Source organism: Saccopteryx leptura, chromosome 8, assembly GCF_036850995.1.
Source record: "Saccopteryx leptura isolate mSacLep1 chromosome 8, mSacLep1_pri_phased_curated, whole genome shotgun sequence".
In the NCBI taxonomy this organism is placed as follows: Eukaryota; Metazoa; Chordata; class Mammalia; order Chiroptera; family Emballonuridae; genus Saccopteryx; species Saccopteryx leptura.
Genome location: NC_089510.1, coordinates 37,987,273 through 38,008,596, shown reverse-complemented (window position 1 = coordinate 38,008,596; position 21,324 = coordinate 37,987,273). Strand labels below are relative to the sequence as shown.

General features: G+C 40.6%; 1 protein-coding gene across 1 annotated transcript in view; it reads left to right on the top strand.

The window, feature by feature from the left end:
* The window catches only part of MORC1 (MORC family CW-type zinc finger 1), a 201,465-nt gene that overhangs the window by 137,020 nt on the left and 43,121 nt on the right, over nt 1–21,324 (top strand). The window contains exons 18-20 of the mRNA XM_066347035.1: nt 6,179–6,244; nt 7,710–7,949; nt 12,884–12,988. Of these exons, the coding sequence (XP_066203132.1) occupies nt 6,179–6,244; nt 7,710–7,949; nt 12,884–12,988 (411 nt within the window). The remainder of the gene's footprint in view (nt 1–6,178; nt 6,245–7,709; nt 7,950–12,883; nt 12,989–21,324) is intronic.

Genomic DNA, 21,324 nt, shown 5'->3' with positions numbered 1-21,324 from the left:
TTTCAGTAAACCCAGACAACAATTTAAAACCTTAGAGTTATAAGTCAGTTTCTCTGACATTCAGGACTTCACAGTCCTCAGTTTTTCTCCCTTTCTCAGTCCTAAGTCACAATTTAGATTCTGTTCTGCCTTTTATTGTGTAAGGATGAATGTGTCGTGATCATGCACAAGAACCATAGTATGGCATGCATGTCACTCAGGGTTTTTTTTTAATATCACTTTAAATCCATTTGATGCTCTAAATCACCACAAGACAGATGATAACTTGATTCCCTGAATGACACCTCTACATTTACTTGTTTGTACATAAATAATGTTATGGGTACTATGTTTATGTAATCAATATGTTTGTGCAAATGCACTCTCCAGGTCTTTTCTGGGTTAATCTTTTCTGGTAAGTATTAATTTCTAATTCTACAGTAAGTCCAGGCCCTCTCTGACCTGACACTAGTTACTTTTCTGCTGTTAGTTTCTCCCCTTTGCAGGGCTCTCCCACTGAGCTGCTGTGTGTTCTCCACCCTGTGCTGCTCTGATGCCTCCTTCCTGTCGTTCTGTCCGAGTGGCATCTGCTCGTCCCCTCATCCTTCAAGATCTGAAACAAATGTCATTCCTGTATGAAGTCTCCTCTCATTTCCTTTTGTCCTTGGTGCATGTCTTTCTTTGAGCATGTTTTACTTTGTTCCTGGTATCGTGGTTACTTGTTTATCTAATATGTCCTATATCGGACTGTGTAAGCTTTTCAAAGGAAGGAACCATTTTTATTTATCTTTGCATTCTTAACACTTAGGCTCGGAGTTTTACATGATAGGTGTTTACCAAACAAGAGTGAAGGATTGAAGGAATTTGATTTATTAAGAATTCTTTACAGCTTGACCAGGCGGTGGCGCCAGTGGATGGAGTGTCGGACTGGGATGCAGAGGACCCAGGTTCGAGACCCTGAAGTTGCCAGCTTGAGCGCGGGCTCATCTGGTTTGAGCAAAGCTCACCAGCTTGGATCCAAAGTCGCTGGCTCGAGCAAGGGGTTACTCAGTCTGCTGAAGGCCTGCGGTCAAGGCACGTAAGAGAAAGCAATCAATGAACAACTAAGGTGTCACAATGAAAAACTAATGATTGATGCTTCTCATCTCTACATTCCTGTCTGTCTGTCCCTATCTATCCCTCTCTCTGACTCTGTCTCTGTAAAAAACAACAACAACAACAAAAACAACAACAACAACTTTACAAGCTGGTACAAAAATAAGTATTTTTCATCTGATTGGGTTGATTGACTATACATAGATTACACTTCAAACCTTTTTCATATGTTATTGGAAACCGAAGCGTCCTTACTCCAGGTCCAAACAAAGTGTTATATTGGATGGGAGTACAGAGACTGTATCTGTTGTGTTCACAGTCTTTGCATCAAATGAATAGCCTTTGTAAAATTCCATGCCAATTGGAAAAGAATTCCAGCAGTAGCATTCTATACTTTTGTAGTGCTTATGTGGACACAAAAACTAAACTGGTTGAATCTGTCAAGTCTCACATTGGTTGTTTTAGCAGTAACTGTGTGGCAAAGAAGACATGCTGAACATTTAGCTGTGTTTTCCAGTTGAAATGGCCTATCTGAGTACAACTTTGTAATGAGGAATGTGAACACATTCTCCCATTTAAAATTTAATCTTCTTAATGTGTCATTATTGTGTAGGATGCTGAGATTTCAACTCTGTATAACTACACAGGCAGATGTCTTAGAAAATATATTTACTCGTGAAGAGTACTTTCCAGCCTCCTTACATAAACTGCCATAATCTAAAATGGATGACACCTAAAGACCTTTGTCTAACAAGAGGCTGTCATACTCACTGTACTTGAAATATTTTACTTTATTACTCTTGCTACAAAGATCTCGTTTCTCTATGGTGACGCATTGCTTTCCTAAAAGGGATGATGAGTAATATATTCACACTTGTGGACCCTGTGTTCACAGTGTAGCCAATGAGACATTAAACAAATTGCTCACAACGAAGGCAAGCGCCACGTGCTCTTTCTCGTGTTCTACCACCATCATCCTTCACTCTCTGTTGGGCACAGTAAGTGTTTAACAAAAACTGTTCAACTTCTTAACTTGAATTGCTTGTCCATATTATTTTCTTATGATCTTTATTTTTTATTCTTGAGGAGTGGATGTCACACTATCTGACAGAACAACATTCTTGGCTTACTAAACTGCTGACAGCAGCAGCAGTTGCAGAGGTCCCCAAACTTTTTACACAGGGGGCCAGTTCACTGTCCCTCAGACCGTTGGAGGGCCGCCACATACAGTGCTCCTCTCACTGACCACCAATGAAAGAGGTGCCCCTTCCGGAAGTGCGGTCGGGGCCGGATACATGGCCTCAGGGGGCCGCATGTGGCCCGCGGGCTGTAGTTTGGGGACGCCTGACAGAGGGGCATCAGAACACAGTGTGCTTCAGGGCAGTGTGCTGTGGCGAGAGAGGCTAGCCCTCGCTCCTGACTTCATACGTCAGCCTGTTCCGCCCTGGAGACTGGGACCAAGGAATGCCATCCACTGTTGCTTGCTTTGGGGGTCGTAGCTGCTGCTGAGGGCCCATAGAAATGTGAGTCCAGAGGGAGCTCATCCTTACTCCAACAGGGAGAGAAGTAGCTTTGATAGTGGCAGTCAGTCTTGCCACGTGCCAATCAGTCATTTCTGTTCCATCCACAAAGATGGAGAAATAAGTAAGAGGTTCAGGTATGTTGCCTAAAAAAATGATTTTTCATGGAGGGAATATGAACTCGGGTTTCAATGCAAATATACCTACTTGATCCTTAAGCACCTGAACTGTGTGTACAACCAGTTTTCAATTAGTGTACATGCTAATCAGGACCGGTGAGAGGCGGCCTGGTGTTCTGGATGCACCTCGGGACCTGTTTCCTGCGTCTGCTCAGGGACAAGTACAGGTTTCTGACTTCCTTCCACAGCAGAAAACCTTCTCAGGAAGCTGCGCCTCTGAGCCGTGCCTCTGAACCCCACCCCTAGGAAGCCTCCCCTCTGAGCTTGAATACTGCTGCTCATCCTGTTAGACCTTATCTCTCCCCCCTCATCTTCAGGACCCAACTTGACATTTTGAATTTAGTAGAAAGGCTGTACTTCATGATTGTTCTGATCCCGAATTCAAAGGCTAGGTGGTCTCTCGACACACCTGGAGGTTCTAACCCAGCACCAGAGAACTAACTGACGCTTGTCTCTGACCTTTCCTTCTAATGGTCTAGCTTCATCCTTCCTCTATTTAGAGACTCCTCACTTGTGTGCTTACTCCCAGACTCTGGCTTCTTTCTGTCGCCTAATATTTGACCCCCTTTACCCTCGTCCACCCCTCTTCTCTTCTGGTCACCGCTGTTCTGTTGACTGTATTTATAAGTTTGGTTCTCTGTTTGTTGCTTTTTGTTTTATATGCCACACGAGTGAAACCATACAGTTCTTGTCTTTTGCTGTCTGACTTAATTTCACTTACTACAATACAGGATATGCTAGGCCACCACAAAGCCTGACGGAGACAATTGTCTATCAAAATTACAAATGTACAATATATACCTTTTGACCCAGAAATTTCCCTTTTAAATATTGATTATATAAATGTGCTCCCACAAATATGAGATGACCTGCTTACAAAATTACCTGTTTTACAAGTCATTGCAAAATTTTGTGAATAGTAAAATATTGAGAATGTCTGTTAACAGACCTGGTTAAATAAAACGTTGTACAAGACCTTAGAATACAGTGCAACTGAGAAGGGGGATGAAGCAGTGTTCTAAGCACTAACAGAGAAAGATTTCTGGGGTATATCCTTAAGTAAAAAAGTAAGATGCAGACTGTGTGTATAATACACTACCATTTTTCCCTCCCTCAAAAGAGTGGGGAAAATTTAACTTGTATATGTTTGTATACAATGTACAAACAAATTTCTGGAAAGATAAACAAAAGTATAGCAACAGTGGTTACTTGTTAGTGGAATGTGAATTAGACAGTAGTAAAGAGACTTAAAATACAGATGTAAAAATGTGTGTTGTTCCATGTGAATATAGCATCGATATAAACATCTAAAAAGAAATTATACTGCAAGTGCATAGAAAATAAAGCAGCTAATTCTCCCTTGCGGAATTGGGGGACGTACTGAGAATGTATAACGTTTGAACTGAGAGTTGAAGGGTGAGTGAAATTTAACAAATGGAAGAAATTGGAAAGATTATTACAGGCAAAGGAAATGGGTTATACAATGGCATGAGAACATGAAAATTAACCTGGAACATAGAGATTGGACATTGAGTCGAGGAGGGCAACAGGGGGCATCAGAGGGCTGGAAAGTGCCTCAGAAGAAGAATTTAGAAAGTTGAGGCCCAGCCACGGGAAAGCTGCTTGTCTGTTATGCTATGCCAGGTGCTGCTTGGTTCCCATTAACAAACGTGAATGTCTGTGTGTGCCGTTCCGTGTGCTGGGTGCCGCAGAATGGCGCTGTCTTCTAGGTTAGAGGTTCTCAATCTCAACTGCATATTAGACCCCTCGGAGAGTTCTAACAAATACTGATTTCAGACCCCTACTCCACACAATTAAATTAGAATTTTAGGATACATAGAGAGAGGGAGTGGGAGGAGGGGCACAAAGAAAACCAAATAGAAGGTGATGGAAGACAATTTGACTTTGGGTGATGGGTATGCAACATAATCAAATTAAAAAAACAACAACAAACAAACAACAACAAAAAGAATTTTAGGATATATGGACATGGCATAGTAGGTTTTTTTTCCTAAAAGACTAACTATGTGATTCTTTCTAATCACATGCATTTAATTTTGAGAATGCCACCTCTTCCCACCCTTCCTCCTCCTCTTCCTTATTGTAATGAAAGGAACAATATTGTGTAGAAAGTGGTTGTGACATTGGTCTAGAGAAGTCTCTGCACTAGAAGTTAGAAAAGGAGATTATAGAACTAGTTCAATCAAGAAATGATAAAAAGCCTTTAAAAAGTGGAGTTATTTGAGGCGAGCGCAGTTTTGAATTTAAAAGATATTTAAGTGGAGAAATCCAAAAAGCTTAATCCCTGATTATGTGGAAGGGATTGAGAGTGATGATGCTCTGAAGATAACTCGGTCGGCTGGGTCTGGGGGGCGTCATTAGCCGAAAGAGGAAGGGCACTAGGAAGTACTGGTGGGGGTGAGAGCAGGTACAGAGGCAGAGGAATTGATTCCGTTTTGAAAGGGCTGCCTCGCAGGCACCTGCAGTTGATAAGGGGCACCACGGGGCATTCGGATCTGAGCACAGAGGAAGAGGCCCCGTTTCAGAATCTATGCAGGCCATCCACATGTGAAAAACTTTCAGCAGAGAACAGATCCCCCCTCAATCAGAGTCAGGACTTCCATTTTGGGGACAGAGGACATACGAGAGCGAGCTAAATATTCTGTTCTGGAGAGTCGGCTCTGAACTGGATACCACGGTGGAACAGTAATGATAGTGGGCGCACTGCAAAGATGGTGCAGCTGGCTCCCTACCCAGGGTTTCAACCCAAGGACAGTGAGCCGGGCCTGGGGTACAGAGCCTGCATTAGTCTTCATCTTCTCTCTGTGCACTTCATTGCTGTCTCATCATTTCAGTGTAATAGTTGTCACCTCAAATTTAATTTAAAAGGTGCTTCTTTTTCAGGGAGAGCAAATGCTTCCTGTCTGGTTCTGCCTCTGAGTACAGGCAGCAGCTGGATGTGGGGATATGGCAGCACCCAGTGAGTAGGGACCCGGTAGAGCCACCCCACCCTCAAAAGTCCCTTGAAGCTCAGGCCTAGAGCTCCAAACTAGGCAGAGCTACTGCTGAAGATCCGAATTCATTCCAGACGCTGGGACTTCAGAGTAGGGAACAAAGGGTCTCTTGAGAGGGGAGATGAGGTCTCTGGAGCTGGTGTTCGATACAGCAGCACCCTAAACTTACTCATTTGATATATAATGCTTCAATCAGCAAGCCATGGGGTTCTCTTGTGTCTCAAGTCACCACTAATCAGAATATCTAAACTGAAAGGGACCCCTTAATTATCAGTGAGGATATGCAATCTTCAAACTTCTTTTTTAAGAAATAAAGAATATTGAATTATTGTAATATGCCAATTAAAAGTTATTTTTACTCACATTTGTCTCCTGACTTTTTCCATAAAAGCCTCAGTTTATACCAACAAACAAGATCACTGAGTTCACTAACAGCTGCCACACTTCAGTGTCTAAGGTGAGTAATTAAAGTAGGATTGAGCCATTCATGTGATGTTTTTCATTTAGACTTATCAAGGGCCAAATGTCATCGTGGTTGACGGGATTCAGAAAATGAAGCACTAATGAATTTTTTAAACTGCCTAGAGCAATGCATGTTTATTAGGGAAAACTCAGAAAAAAAATAAAAATAAGAAAACTTAGATCACCTGTTGTCTTACTTCCTGGATGTGTTTCTTTCCAATATTTTCTATGGATATATATGAATATATAATATATATGTGCGTCTATGTATATGTGTGTATATATAGGGGGGAGAGAACACGAGAGAGATTCATTTTGCCTAGAAATACATTGTATGTATAATTCTTTGATTGTTTCTTATGTTTGCTAAATGTCATATTATCTTATAATTCTTCAAATGTCTGTTACCCAGAATTTAAAGTGCAAAGGGAATATTTATAAATCTTTAAATAAAGCTATAAGTTATAGGTTAATGATCCCATTCATAAAATTTACATAAAATATTATAATAAATCTAGCAGTGACTATAAGAATTGCTCTCATTTATTAAATAGCTATTACTATGTCAGACACTATGATAAGTCCTTTTACTTATATCTCATTTAATACTCAATATTCTTCTGTGAGGTAGATACTCTTACTAATTCCAGGAAGAAAATTTACATGTTAGAAGGTGAAGTGACTTGCTTAATTTTTTTTATTAGTAAGTAAATGTACAATAAAAGGAAAAAAGGCTTTTAGTTGCATCAATTACCAAAATATATAGAAAACTCTAAATTTTAGTTATTCACATTTTAGCAGGCAGAGATGGGATTGATAGACCCAGCCAACATCTCGATAAGCAGATAACTGATAGATGTATATGCACCAGGGAGCCAAAGGGAAGTACATCTGTTGGGAAGAAGTCAGGAAACACACTGTTCTCAATTTGGGGTTTTCTGCATCCTCAAAATCAGATTTATTTATTTACTCAGCCCAGCTCTGCTGAGTCAGATTCCGAATGAGCCATTCGAGTGGTATACATTTGCTAAACTCTGTTAATGCCTTGTGTTTTTTTAAGGTAAGAGGAGGAGAGATAGTGAGACAATCCCCAACTGGGATTCCATCTTGAGACAGTGCTTGAGCTCTACGCTATTTTTAGTGCCTGAGGCTGATGTGTTCCAATGGAGCTATCCTCAGCACCCGGGGCCATGCTTGAACCAATCAAGCCACCATGGGGGGGAGGGGCAGAAGGGGGAGGGAGAAGCAGATGACAGCTTCTCCTGTATGCCCTGACCGAGAGTCAAACCTGGGGTGTCCATACGCCAGGCCAATGCTCTATTCACTGGGCACCTGACCAGGGCCTAATATTTTTATTAGTAATAAATATCACCTAATATGATAAGATTCTGAGGGAAATCATGATCAATTATAAATAAACTGATCACCAAAAAAATTAAACCTGTTCTTTGTTGTTTAAGGAAAACACAAAAACTCAGAAAATCAGGCCTTTGAGTAATGACTTGAAGCATGAGTCTCCTTCATCCTTTGATCCTTGGGTCAGCCACACCGGCTGGGAGAGAAACAGCAAAGGGTCAGACCCTGATGTGCAGTTCATTTCAGAGACTAAAAGGACGAAGTCTGCACGGAAGAGAGCGAAACCACGGCAGAAACGTCCAGCAACCCTGCCAGAAAATGTCAAACTAGCTGAGACATCCCAGGTATTTATTTTTTTATTCACCAAATGTGTAGTAATTCATCTAAATCCAGAAATAATGTTTAATAAAGGTTTTGCTTCATTTTTACATTTTTAAAGCACTCAAGCATACACATTTCATCTGAGTTTCCTGGACAAGGTCCCAATATTTTTTCTTCTGAGTTTTTTCTTTTTCAGGAAAAGTCAGATTGTTAGTGTGAGCTCAACCCACTTAAGGGACCCCAAATGACACCTGGATGGGAAAAGGGTTTTATTTAGTTCTTGTCTCACAGACAGGAAGGGAGAGAGATGAGAAGCATCAACTCTGGCATTTCAGTTGTTCATTGATTGCTTCTCATATGTGCCTTGACCAGGGGGAGGAGGGCTCCTCCCTAGCCAGTGACCACTTGCTCAAGCCAGGGATCCCGCACTGAAGCTAGTAAGCCCATACTAGAGCCAGATGAGACTGTGTTCAAGCCGGCGACCTCAGGGTTTTGAACCTGAGCCCTCAGCATTCCAGGTCGAAGCTCTGTCCACTGCACTACCACCTGGTCAAGCAGGAAACAGGTTTTAAAATCTGTATTTAAGAGATAGAGTCATATAGGATGCTCAGAGAGGATAAACCTGTAAACTTGAGGAATTTGCATTCAGTGCTTTCTTTATAGCAAAAATGCTTAACTACTTTATATAGAACAGAAGTCAGGAAACTTTTTGGCTGAGAGAGCCATGAACGCCACATATTTTAAAATGTAATTCCGTGAGAGCCATACGACGACCCATGTACGTTACGCATTATCCAATAAAAATTTGGTGTTGTCCTGGAGGACAGCTGTGATTGGCTCCAGCCACCCGCAACCATGAACATGAGCGGTAGGAAATGAATGGATTTAATTCATGAGAATGTTTTATATTTTTAACGTTATTTTTTTATTAAAGATTTGTCTGCGAGTCAGATGCAACCATCAAAAGAGCCACATCTGGCTCGCGAGCCATAGGTTCCCAATCCCTGCTATAGAAGGTGGTTACTCCTGTAGTCAAGGTTCTGGGAAAATGGGATATAATTTCAGTAGTACAACTAAGTGTTGAGGCTGACTTTTAACAGGTGTACCACCCAAGAATGTTCTCATAGCCAAATGAGTTTCTTTTAAAAGAACCTCTGTGCTTTGATTCTTATAATGTTAGCCTTATTTAAATTCTGTTTGAGAATTATCCCTCAGTCTACAGCCATACCACCCTGAACAGGCCAGATCTCTTCTGATCTGAGACTTAGTCCTCAGATTCAGTTTATAATAACAATATCCACAACGGAGTGAGCATTGATCTGTGCCAGATTCAGTGCTAAGTGGTGACATAGACATTGTTGTCTCACTACCATTTTAAATCTTCTGTTGGCCAAAATTTATTGCCTAGCTTTTCTGCCTTGTTTATCTAATAACGCCATTTTCCTGTTTCCAAAAATTAAATGTACCCTTTGAGGGTAGATATAGGCCACCATAAAAATATTAATGGCGAGCCCTGGCCGGTTGGCTCAGTGGTAGAGTGTCAGCCTGGTGTGCAGGGGTCCCTGGTTCGATTCCCGGCCAGGGCACACAGGAGAAGCGCCCATCTGCTTCTCCACCCCTCCCCCCCTCCTTCCTCTCTGTCTCTCTCTTCCCCTCCCGCAACGAGGCTCCATTGGAGCAAAGATGGCCCGGGCGCTGGGGATGGCTCCTTGGCCTCTGCCCCAGGCGCTAGAGTGGCTCTGGTCACGACAGAGTGACGCTCCAGAGGGGCAGAGCATCGCCCCCTGGTGGGCAGAGCGTCGCCCCTGGTGGGCGTGCCCGGTGGATCCCGGTTGGGTGCATGCGGGAGTCTGTCTGACTGTCTCTCCCTGTTTCCAGCTTCGGAAAAATACAAAATATATATATATATATATATATATATATATATTTATTAATGGCAATTGCCATAGGTTCTGAAAGCAACAAACTGATGCAGTCAGCAAATATCTCCTGAACTTCTGCCCTGTGTAACATAACTGTGTTACTCATTGTGGGAGACAGGCATTTTAGGCGTGGTTCCTTCAGGAGGAATTATTCTGAACAATAGTTACATTACAGAAATATCTGACACATTTCTTTGTAGTATGTTTGGCAGGAAGTCTGTAGACTTTCCTTGACCATCTTTAGTGATGGAGACTCATTATCTCCTAAGGCAGCCTTTTCTCATTCTGTTTTTGGGTAGCTCATTCTTCTAAAATATTTATAGCTCAGTAATCTGTAACTGAAGTTTTGGCCCTAAATTTTTTTTTTGAGACTATAGTAGTCAAGCTGGATCTGTATATAGTCATCAGAATTTTACTCTGAATTATATACTATATGCATGTTCATATATTCAATACAACCCTGCTATGTCCAAAATACTACATGTTAATAATGCTCTGTTTAAAAAGTAGTTTTACCTTTTAACCCTGACTTCCGCTTATTAACTGTGCAATTTTAAGATTGGGAGTTTTTTGGCATTTTTTATGGGTAGATAGTATGCTGAATAAACACACAAATGATTACGAAGTTGAAGTATGCCCAAATATGTGATATATATATATATATATATATATATATATATATATATATATAACACACATATATATATTACACACATATATATATTTATATTACACATATATATTTCATACATATATTACACATATTTGGGCATATATTCATTATTTATATATATAATGAATACAACATTTGTTGCTTCTGTGTTGTGATGTGTTGAGAGAGGAACACTGACCCATCTTGGTGATGTAGTGGATATAGGAGGTGAAGCTGAGAGAAATGGCAAGAATGACTACAGAATCTCTGGCTCTTGAACTCAGTGATGGTGATTCCATTCACTGAAATAGGGGATCCTAGAAGGTGGCTGGGCTTGTAAGGAAGAGCGTGAGTTCAGCTTACCCAGTCTGAGACTCCCAAGGGGACACACCAAGTGAGGAGTGAAGGTAAAAAGACTAGATAAAAACTTGAGAGATATTAGCATCTCGTGATTAGCAGTCCGAGGATGTGTGTACAGAGGGTTGTGAGGGAATAGCCAGAGCAGCAAGAGAAGAAACCAGGAATTTGTTTTATTATTCAAGCCAAGAGTGGTAGAATAAAAGGCAATCCAAGGTGAGATGATCAGAGAGGCTAAATTCAATTGAGAGGCCAAAGGCCTCTAAAAAAGTCCATTGATTTAATGCTTAGAGGTAATAGGGATGATCTCAGGAAGGATTTATATTGTTTTTATTGGAATGAAGAGGGTAGAAGATTAGAATGGATGAATTAGCAAATGGAGGGTGAAGAAAGGGAGACTGGTTATATGTCAACTCTTGGAAAGGTAAAGTAATTTCACTTCTGAAACTATTCTATACTTAAAAGATCTAGAAGTGAAGTGGATAGCTCAGGAGACTAATTCTTTATAAACTGTTGAAAAATGAATTTAATCAGGTTTTAAAGTGCAATTGAAACAACTCTCAATTGCTGGAGGATTGTTTGCAGTCAATTTTTATTACTCTGTCCAGTAAACACAACACTAGGCATCACTACTACCAGAGGAGATGCAGGAAGTGTAATTAATTTAATATTAGCCTAAGTAGGTGAAATTAGGAAGGCAGATGTGCTTTGAGTAAATCTTATCCCTGCTCCAAAAGCTTGCTAAAAATGGCTCTGAAATTAGCAAATGACTTAGCTCCTTTGTATCACAGTTCAGCTCTGTTAGTACAGGTAATTAATTAACCTTTTCCCTAGATAACTGTTTTTATCACACCCTCATATTTTTCAGAAGATTCTATTTTCTTTATCCCAAACAACTCTCCTCCCATTTCCTGAAAACAGGCCTTCCACTATAAAGTACACTTGCTTTCTACAGCAGCAACTTGTTAAGTGAGAGGAGGGGAGATAGACTCCTGCATGAACTGAGAGTGGGATCCACCCACAACTCTTGTCTGGGGCTAATGGTGGAATCAACCAAGCTCTCCTCAGCTCCTGAGGCTGATTCTCAAACCAATCAAGACACTGGCTGGGGGAGAGGAAGACAGAAGAGGGTGGGAGAAAGAAGTAGATGGTCGCTTCTCATGTGTACCCTGACCTGGAATTGAACCCTGGCTGTCTGCAGGGCAGGCCAGTGCTCAATCCACTGAGCCATCAGCTGGGGCCATCTGTAACTTTTAACTCTGTAACAATTTTCCTGTGTAAATTTCCCCTTTGTAAATTACATGTCTGTGTTCTTTGTTAATTTCACAGAACAAATAAAATATTAAGCCTTTACTCTGGGCCAGGTGCTGAGTACTCAGTTTCACACAGTTTCTGCCCTCAAGAAGCTAAGAGTTTACCTCTAGCCATTCTAATCAAAGAAGATCTTTCCCAGTATCATAAGTTTTACACTCTTAACGCTTTCTCACCCTTCAGGCATGAGGACATCCTTTCAAATGAAAAGAATGACTGTAGATGTCTCACATAATATTAGGCATGTCTGCTATCCATTGGTTAAGAACTACATAATAAGAGAAAGCCTTCATAGATATTTTCGAAATGAATACATATCTTTTTTACTCCAGCAACACCTACTTAATTTTTAAGAACAATGTGTATACACATATGAGACATTTATTTAGTGTATGGGCAGTAATTCATGCAGATAGATCCTTTGCAAAATACAAGCCCTTCGATTTACTGTTGAGCACCATGGTTTACACCACTCATTTCATACTTAATTTATCTTATGATACTCTTTTTTAATTGCTTCCTGTTATTATTTAACCTTTACATATGTTTATCTAAATATATATTTCCTGAGAGCAATGATCAGAAATGAAATCTCTGTTTATCCTAGAGAAGTCTGCTTCTGTACAGGAGTTAATAGAGGATGAATGAAAGTAGTTTAATGTGTACCACTGATTGCTACTAATCCTTGTATATTTTTTGTTAATACTTTGCATAGGACTCTTCTTGGGAAATTAAAAGGAAACGGAATCAGAACTTTGTGGAGGAATGTAAGGCTTTGATTGAAGTTGAAACCAACAACAGTGATCAAGATGTAATCCTGGTGAGATAAATTTTACTGACTAAATGACACCTTGAGATTCATTTACATTTGTAAAGATTAGAAGAGTCCAAGAAGCATTTTTCATTAGTGCCTCCAAGTAACTGAAATATTTCATTGAATGACCTAGTCTTAAGGTGAAGAGACAAGACTCAGAAAAGTTAAGTTACTCACCCAAGGCTACACAAACTAGTAAAAATACAACTGTATCTTATGCCTCCTGACCACTAGCTCACGATGCTTTTCATTTTAGTTATTAGGTTGTGAAAGCTTTAATATTATATAAATTCATACCAGAACCTGCATTCCCAAATCAAAAGGATATGAACCTGTTTGTACTTTGTAATATGAATTCTCACCAGAAAGTATAAATCCAAATTGATTTAAAATTTGTCACTGCCAAAACCTAAGAGAAGACTATTTAAAATTTTTTTCCATTTATTCCCCTTGACTTAGTACCCCTGACTCTAACTTGGTAGTCCGTATCAAAACGCTACATATCTGGACCATTCTACTCTAGACCCCAGCAGAGTTGCTTTGCTCACCGAATGAAGTATCAAGGCTGTTGGAACTTAGGCAGAATTGACTCAGGGACTGACCTTTGAAGAATACTTCACCTGTGAAACCATAAAGACATTGTCCATTATGTTACATAGTGTTGTTTTATATTATAATACAAAGTTTATTTAGTTTTCTTGTTTGTTTTTTAAGTGAGAAGAGGGGAGATAGCGAGATAACTCTTGTATGCATTCTGACCAGGATTCACCTGGCAACCCCTGTCTGGGGCTGATGCTCAAATCAACCAAGCTAGCCTCAGCATCCAGGGCCAACACCTGGACCAGTCAAGCCACTGGCTACAAGAGGGAAAGAGAGAGAGAAGGGGGAGCGAGAAGGGAAGAGAAGCAGATGGTTGCTTCTTACGTGTGGTCTGACTGGGAATCAAACCCTAGACATCCATACTGTGACTGACGCTCTATCCACTGAGCAAATCGGCCAGGGCCTGTTTAGTATTTTTTAAATCGGAACATGAATTTTATTACTCACTATAGTTCTCTTTTTACTTTTATTTTCATAAAGCTTGCAGCTAAACTTTTAGGAATAACTATAGTCACCGAGCTAGTTGTTATTTTTGACATGATAATATAATAAGAGTATTTGGAAATGGGTCTGGCCTCATTGGACATGTCTTTAGGTAAGGTACCTCAGGATGCTATTTGGAATTGTAGATTAGATTTCAGTTACAAATGAGCCAATAAAGTCTTCTGACGTTAGCCTAATTCCTTTGCCCTTCAACACAAAATTATTGTCATAAAGTACATGGTATAATAATTGGTTTTATTTAAAAAAAAATTTATTATAGAAGATTTCAAATGTGGTATAATCAACTCCTGTGTGCCTGTTTTTCTCCCCAACAGTGATCAAGTCCTGGCCAGTCTTGTTTCTTTCGTATCTCCCCACCTTTATTACTCCTAGGCGTCATATCACTTTGTCCATAGATTATCATTGTTTTAGGAAGCCATCTGAAGGATGCTGAAAAGAGCTAAGAGTAATTTGTGTAAAAGGGAACAGGAGAGTACCTTATTATTGACAATAAGGGGCAACACCAAAGTATTTTCCAAAGGAGAGGGATAATAATTTAATCAGAGGCCACAAACAAAGAGAAAACTGCAACTAATATTGTAAATAAGGCCATTTTTATTTATCCTTTTGAAGCAGAATGTGATCTAGCTGTACCCGTGGGTAGTACTGGTCACCACATGTTTTGTAGACCCTTCAACGTCTTGGCGTGTGTTTATGTAGCTATTGCTTTGTCGCCTTTTCAGGCTTTCAGCTAGTGCTTTTCGTAAATTAGGTAAGACATATTAAAATTATTGTCTTCTCATGTAATATATTTGAAATTGTTGTGTGGATGTGTGTGGTATCATTTATTTGTATCCCCGTGACCCTCGTAGGAAGTCTGTTTTAAAACTCATGGTGTCTAATTTGGATGAATAAGGATTATCCAAAGTTGCATATTAACTTCTTTTTTTGGCTATAGTTGCAGCAATTCCCGGTAGGGAATAATTCTGAGTGTTTGTCTATCTGTACGTTCTTAAACTCAGAAATTAAAAAGGATTCTTAACCCTTGCACTCCTTCCCAGTTATCTTCTAACTGTAGTGCTTGTGAGTGTGTGTGTGTGTGTGTGTGTGTCTGTGTGTGTTTGTTTTTGTTTTTTTTGTTGTTGTTGTTTTACAGAGACAGAGAGTCAGAGAGAGGGATAGATAGGAACAGACAGACAGGAACGGAGAGAGATGAGAAGCATCAATCATCAGTTTTTTGTTGCGACACCTTAGTTGTTCATTGATTGCTTTCTCATATATGCCTTGACCATGGGCCTTCAGCAGACTGTGTGACCCCTTGCTCGAGCCAGCAACTTTGGGTCCAAGCTGGTGAGCTTTGCTCAAACCAGATGAGCCCACACTCAAGCTGGCAACCTCGGGGTCTCGAACCTGGGTCTTCCGCATCCCAGTCCGACGCACTATCCACTGCACCACCACCTAGTCAGGAGTCTGTGTGTGTTTTAATTCCAACCCTGTACCTGTCGCATTGAAAGAGGATGGCATTTAGGGCTAACAGTGCTCTAAGAGGTTATCTCTTAAGGAAGAACAATTAGCTACCACAGAGGACACCCCCTTGCCCCAATCAGGTGGTTTTTATTATTTTGGTGAATTTACTAGGACCCAGAGTCTTACTTTCAGGTGTAATAGTCTCAGAAATACACATTCAGCAACATTGATTCAGCCAGCCCATTCCACACAGGTTGGTGGGAATACACGGTACTCAGGGGTGAGGATTTCCAGGTACAAACACATACTGCATTTGTTTAACATTTAACATTTTGGCTTAAACAGGTTTTCTCAAAGCATTATAGATGGGAATTCTCTGAGATTCTTAAATTTTATTTTTACTTATTAAAAAACTTTTTAAAATTAGTTTTATTGAATTTATTGTGGTGACAGTAGTTACTAAAATTATATAGGTTTTTGGTGTACAGTTCTATAACACATCATTTGTATAACGTATTGTGTGTTCACCACCCCAGTCTAGTCATCACCATTTACCCTCAGTTTACCTTCTGCCTCCCCCCTCACCTACTCCTGGCTCAGATTAAGCTAACGTCCCTTTAGCCCATTTCTCCCCTTGCCCACCCTAAATCTGACCTATACAGTAAAGTTCTTTTCTGCTCGAAACCTGGCTTTTCTCTTCCCGATCAACTGAAGTCACAGAATAGTCATCAGGACTGTCACCTCAGGGATGCTTCCTGGGAAGGAGAGCTCTCTTTGCTCAAGATAATCACTCTAGTGGTATGTCTGTGGCCAAAACCTTACACAGAGCCCTCGTATGAGCTGGTGTCACCTGACCTACAGTCTCCAGAAAATCCTATTACTTCCCATTTTCCATTCTCCAAACACACATCATGCTCTTTCTTTAAAAAAAATAGCTGAATATTCTGAGCTATTTCTGTTTCAAGCATTTCCAGACATGTCAAGTTCAAACATCTCAGTTACTTCCTTCCGACGGAAAGTAGAAATTCTTCTACAGCACCTTTTCTAAGATGTACAGGCCTTCGTCAGGGGACTTAGTCTCTGAGGAAAGGGTGCTACAGTTCTGTTTTACCGGAGTAGTGCCCTGTGGTACTACTGTAATTAAGGATTTGTCTAACTTCAGTGAGACACTCCGGTGCACAGCCATGTGATAAATTGGCAGTTTAGCTGTCCTCCAGGCAGAATGTGGCACGTGAGCTCCATATGGCCACAGTGCCCCTCACAGTGCTGCATTCTGATCAGCTGTCACTGCACCATGCTTCACAGAAGCAGGAAAAAAAAATTTTTCTAAATAAAATAAAATTAAAAAGAGGTAGTGAAAATAAAAATGAAGCAATGAGACTAGATTGCTAAGCACCCTCACGAAGAAGCAAGCGGTCTCGTGTTGTGTCGTCAGGTGAGATAGAAGAGCCGACTCGGCAGACGAGACGTCCTACGGGATCTCTTCTGAAAGGTCACTGGGGAAATTAGGTTGCCAGACCATGACAGATGGTCAAGAAAACAAATGATTAATTTGAAGAAAACTTGAAAAATTCAGGAACACCAGGGGAATAAAATTAATAGTGCCAACAGTAAGTTAGAGAAGTTGGGTAGGAATAATTTTCTGAGACTTAAGTCAGAGTGATAAAAGTACTAATTTCTTGTTACACATGTCCATACTTTTATTCATGTTGGTGGAGCACATACTCCAAATTGATATTCAAGTTATTTGATTCTAACATGAAGCAGCATTTACCTTTTTTTCCTAAATACTGGTATTTTATATATATATAATTATAAAATAATCTTAAATATTTTTTCAGTTAGCGCTCTGAATGTCAATGGCAAATTCAGGTTGCTAAGAAAGTGACAATATATATATATATATATGGTGTGGTTATTTAAGGTTAGGTTAGACCTGCCTGTTTAATACCCAGGAAGCATAATGTCTTTTTAGTCAGACTGACTTAAGTCCTGTGTCATCAGTGGTCATTCTGGTTTCTTCTGGCTTGCACTTGGCCTTGAGAGTCAAGTGGAAGATGAGTTTATTTCATTTTCCCCATCTGAAGACATTTTTAAAAACTTGATGGCCAGATTTCCACTGAAAGATTTTTTTTAAGAGTTTGGTGGTGGAGCATCTGATATTTCCTGCGAAAGATGTAACCTCCAGTGTCTTATCCAAAGTGTGACACTTTCTGAGGTCTAAGAAAGATACATGAATGAAAAAATGAGTGGATGAAACTATCTTCTTGTTGCAGGACTGAGCTCACTTCTTTCCCTTTGGTATCTATGAAAAGGGGCTGGTTCGGGCTCAAGTAAGGCATCAACCCACTCTGAGTCCCTTGAGGTCACCGATAGGACCACAGTAGTGTTTTGTAAAAGCCAAGGAACATATGGAAGAGCTGATGAGTTCCCAACATCTAGGTTATGCTCTATGGTGGCCAAACAAATAAAAACAAAAACAACAACTACAATTACTGGTTTTGGCATCAATACTATATGACACAAGTGAGACATATAACCCAAAAGGAGATAAAAAAAGAAAATGAAATAACCTGCCATACCTATTCCCTAAACCAGCTGCATTCACATTAAATACATATCATTTTTCTGGCTCCTCCAGGAAGTTTTTAATGGGAAGCTGCATTGGTATTGCGATAACATGATTTCAGATGATTGAGGTTGCCTTGATTTTAAAAGCAGGCCAGTCTTCAGTCAGGTTTCCTGGTTGATAATGTTACTGTCTCTGCTGTGTGAACTTGCATGATGCTGTGGGTGTTGCTCCCAGGGTCAGAAATTTCACGAGCAAAGCCTGCATCTTTACGAGATACAAACCAAACTTACTGCAGGAACCCTGGAGGAAGAATTGTCTCTCTGCACCCTCCACATCATCATTCATTAGCTCGCCAACAGACTTACAGATAGATACAAAAACAATGAGTGATAAAAATCCTGGACCTAGGCCCTGGCCGGTTGGCTCAGCAGTAGAGCGCCGGCCTGGCGTGCAGAAGTCCTGGGTTCGATTCCCAGCCAGGGCACATAGGAGAAGTGTCCATTTGCTTCTCCACCCCTCCCCCTCTCCTTCCTCTCTGTCTCTCTCTTCCCCTCCCGCAGCTGAGGCTCCACTGGAGCAAAAGATGGCCCGGGCGCTGGGGATGGCTCCTTAGCCTCTGCCCCAGGTGCTAGAGTGGCTCTGGTCGCGGCATTGCGTCGCCCCGGAGGGGCAGAGCATCGCCCCCTGGTGGGCAGAGCATCGCCCCTGGTGTGCGTGCCGGGTGGATCCCAGTCGGGCGCATGCGGGAGTCTGCCTGACTGTCTCTCCCCATTTCCAGCTTCAGAAAAATACAAAAAAAAAAAAAAAATTCTTGACCTAAAAGGAAGTCCCAAGGGCGACTTATAATAGATTTAAATATTCGAGTGCCAGTGTGTGAGCTACTGGCAATCACATATCAATTAAGACAAATTTATTTAACAGTACCATGTTAGAGATTTTGAGGGACACCAAAAAATAAAATATAAGGCCCTCACCTTAATAAGAAGGAAAATGGGAAAACAACTTTACAAAACCATGAGACAGCAACTTTACAAAACCATGAGACAGCAATTTTACAAAACCATGAGACAGCAGTTTTACAAAACCATGAGACAGCAACTTTACAAAACCATGAGACAGCAACTTTACAAAACCATTAGACAGCAGTTTTACAAAACCATGAGTCAGGCTCCACACACTCTGATAGACCAACCCAGATTTACTGTGCGCCACTTATCAGTGGTCAACTTTTGAATTCTATTTTCTTTTTTTATATAGTTTTATAGTTTTGCATTTCATAGCTCTTTAGTGAGATTTATTTTTAAAAGAAAATTTACTTTTTAGTAACAGTTAACCTTCAATATTATTTTATATTAGTTTCAGGTGTATAGCATAGGGATTGACAATCATATAATTGACAAAGTGTTCCCTTGATATTTCCAGTACCCATCTGGCACATCATTATTACAATATTATTTACTATATTCCTTACGCTGTACAATCTTTGGTTTTGTCTATAAAATGGGAATAACAACATTACCTAGTCTCTCAGTTGTTATGAGAGTGAGTGGGATGATTTATGACAGAATGAAAATAATTCTTTTTGTTATGAGAACTATTTTTTAACACCTTCTCCTGTCTGTAAGTCTAAAGAAAGCAAATTCAGCCTCCATTGGGTGGGCCAGAAAATGAGAGTCCAGAATGAAACTGGAGAGAGTGAAATTGCTTGTGGAGGAAAAGGGAGAACTAGAGAGTGACCGTGTGTGTGTGTGTGTGTGTGTGTGTGTGTGTGTGTGTGTGTGTAGAAGTCACGTCTGGATAACTCAGAATGACACTGAGAAAAGCTTTGAAAGCCAGATAAAAGAGTTTGTATTGGAGGTAGTAAACAGTCAGGGGCTTTAGGCAGGTTTTTAGAAAGAATACTTAATGGTGATTTTGTCTAAAGAATTGATTCTTCATGTTGTGAAAATGTGTAATAATGGCCTGACCAGGCGGTGGCTCAGTGGATAGAGCGTTGGACTAGGATGCAGAGGACCTAGGTTCAAGACCCTGAGGTTGCCAGCTTGAGCGCAGGCTCATCTGGTTTGAGCAAAAGCTCACCAGCTTGGACCCAAGGTCGCTGGCTAGAGCAAGCGGTTACTCGGTTTGCTGAAGGTCCACGGTCAAGGCACATATGAGAAAGCAATCAATGAACAACTAAGGTGTCACAACGAAAAACTGATGATTGATGTTTCTCATCTATCTCTGTTCCTGTCTTTCCCTATCTATCCCTCTCTCTGACTCTCTCTGTTTCTGTAAAAAAAAAAAAAAGTGTGTAATAATGGAACAGTCAGGGAGATGCAGCATGAAAAGAACAGGCAACTCCTTGTCCTCATGGTGATTCCATTTTAATGGGAGAATCAGAAAGTAGACAAGTAAACTATGTTGCATGGTAGGTAATGGTAAATAATGAGCAAAGTAAAGCAGAGGAGGCAGATAGGAAGTGTCAGCCTTAGGTGTGATGAGCATGGATCTAATTTTGTATAGAGAGGGCAAGGTAGGCCTGAGTAAGGGGATGTTTGTGGAAACACTAGAAAAAAAAATTAGAGGCACAAACAAATAAACAGCAAATATGTTTAAAACCTGGAGAGAGGGAGTGCCTGGATGCTGCGGAAAAGTGGCTAGGGAGGAGCTGTGGAGGGTGTGGCATGAGAACAGGGAGGAGTCACAGAGGGTGTGGCATGAGAACAGGGAGGAGCCATGGAGGGCGTGGAATGAGAACAGGGTGGAGCTGCCAAGGGTGTGGAATGAGAACAGGGTGGCCCAGAGAGATAACTGGGCTCAGTTGTGATGTACCTTTTGCTTACCTGTGTTATTTTTCTTCACAGATTTTACATACCTGACGTTATATTACATAATAATCTTTTTTTATTGATTTCATATCTTTTTTCTCCCTCACTAGAAGGGTCCAAAAAGGCAGGACTTGGTCTCTTCACTATAACAGTGATCCATACTGGGAATCAGTTAATTGAATAAATTGAATGAATGAAAGGGAGAAGCCTAGAACATAGTGTTAACTATGTTAGAGTGAGAATAGAGAGGATCTTTGAGTTTGACAGGAAGGCATTCGCTGGTCTGGTAGCCTTTGGGGGTCCTCGCTGATAATAAATGCTTGGGGATGGAGGTTGAGGGACAAAGAACTAGAAGGAAAGAAACCAGATAAAGTGATACCAGTTCTCAATCATCCTTAACCACAATTGAA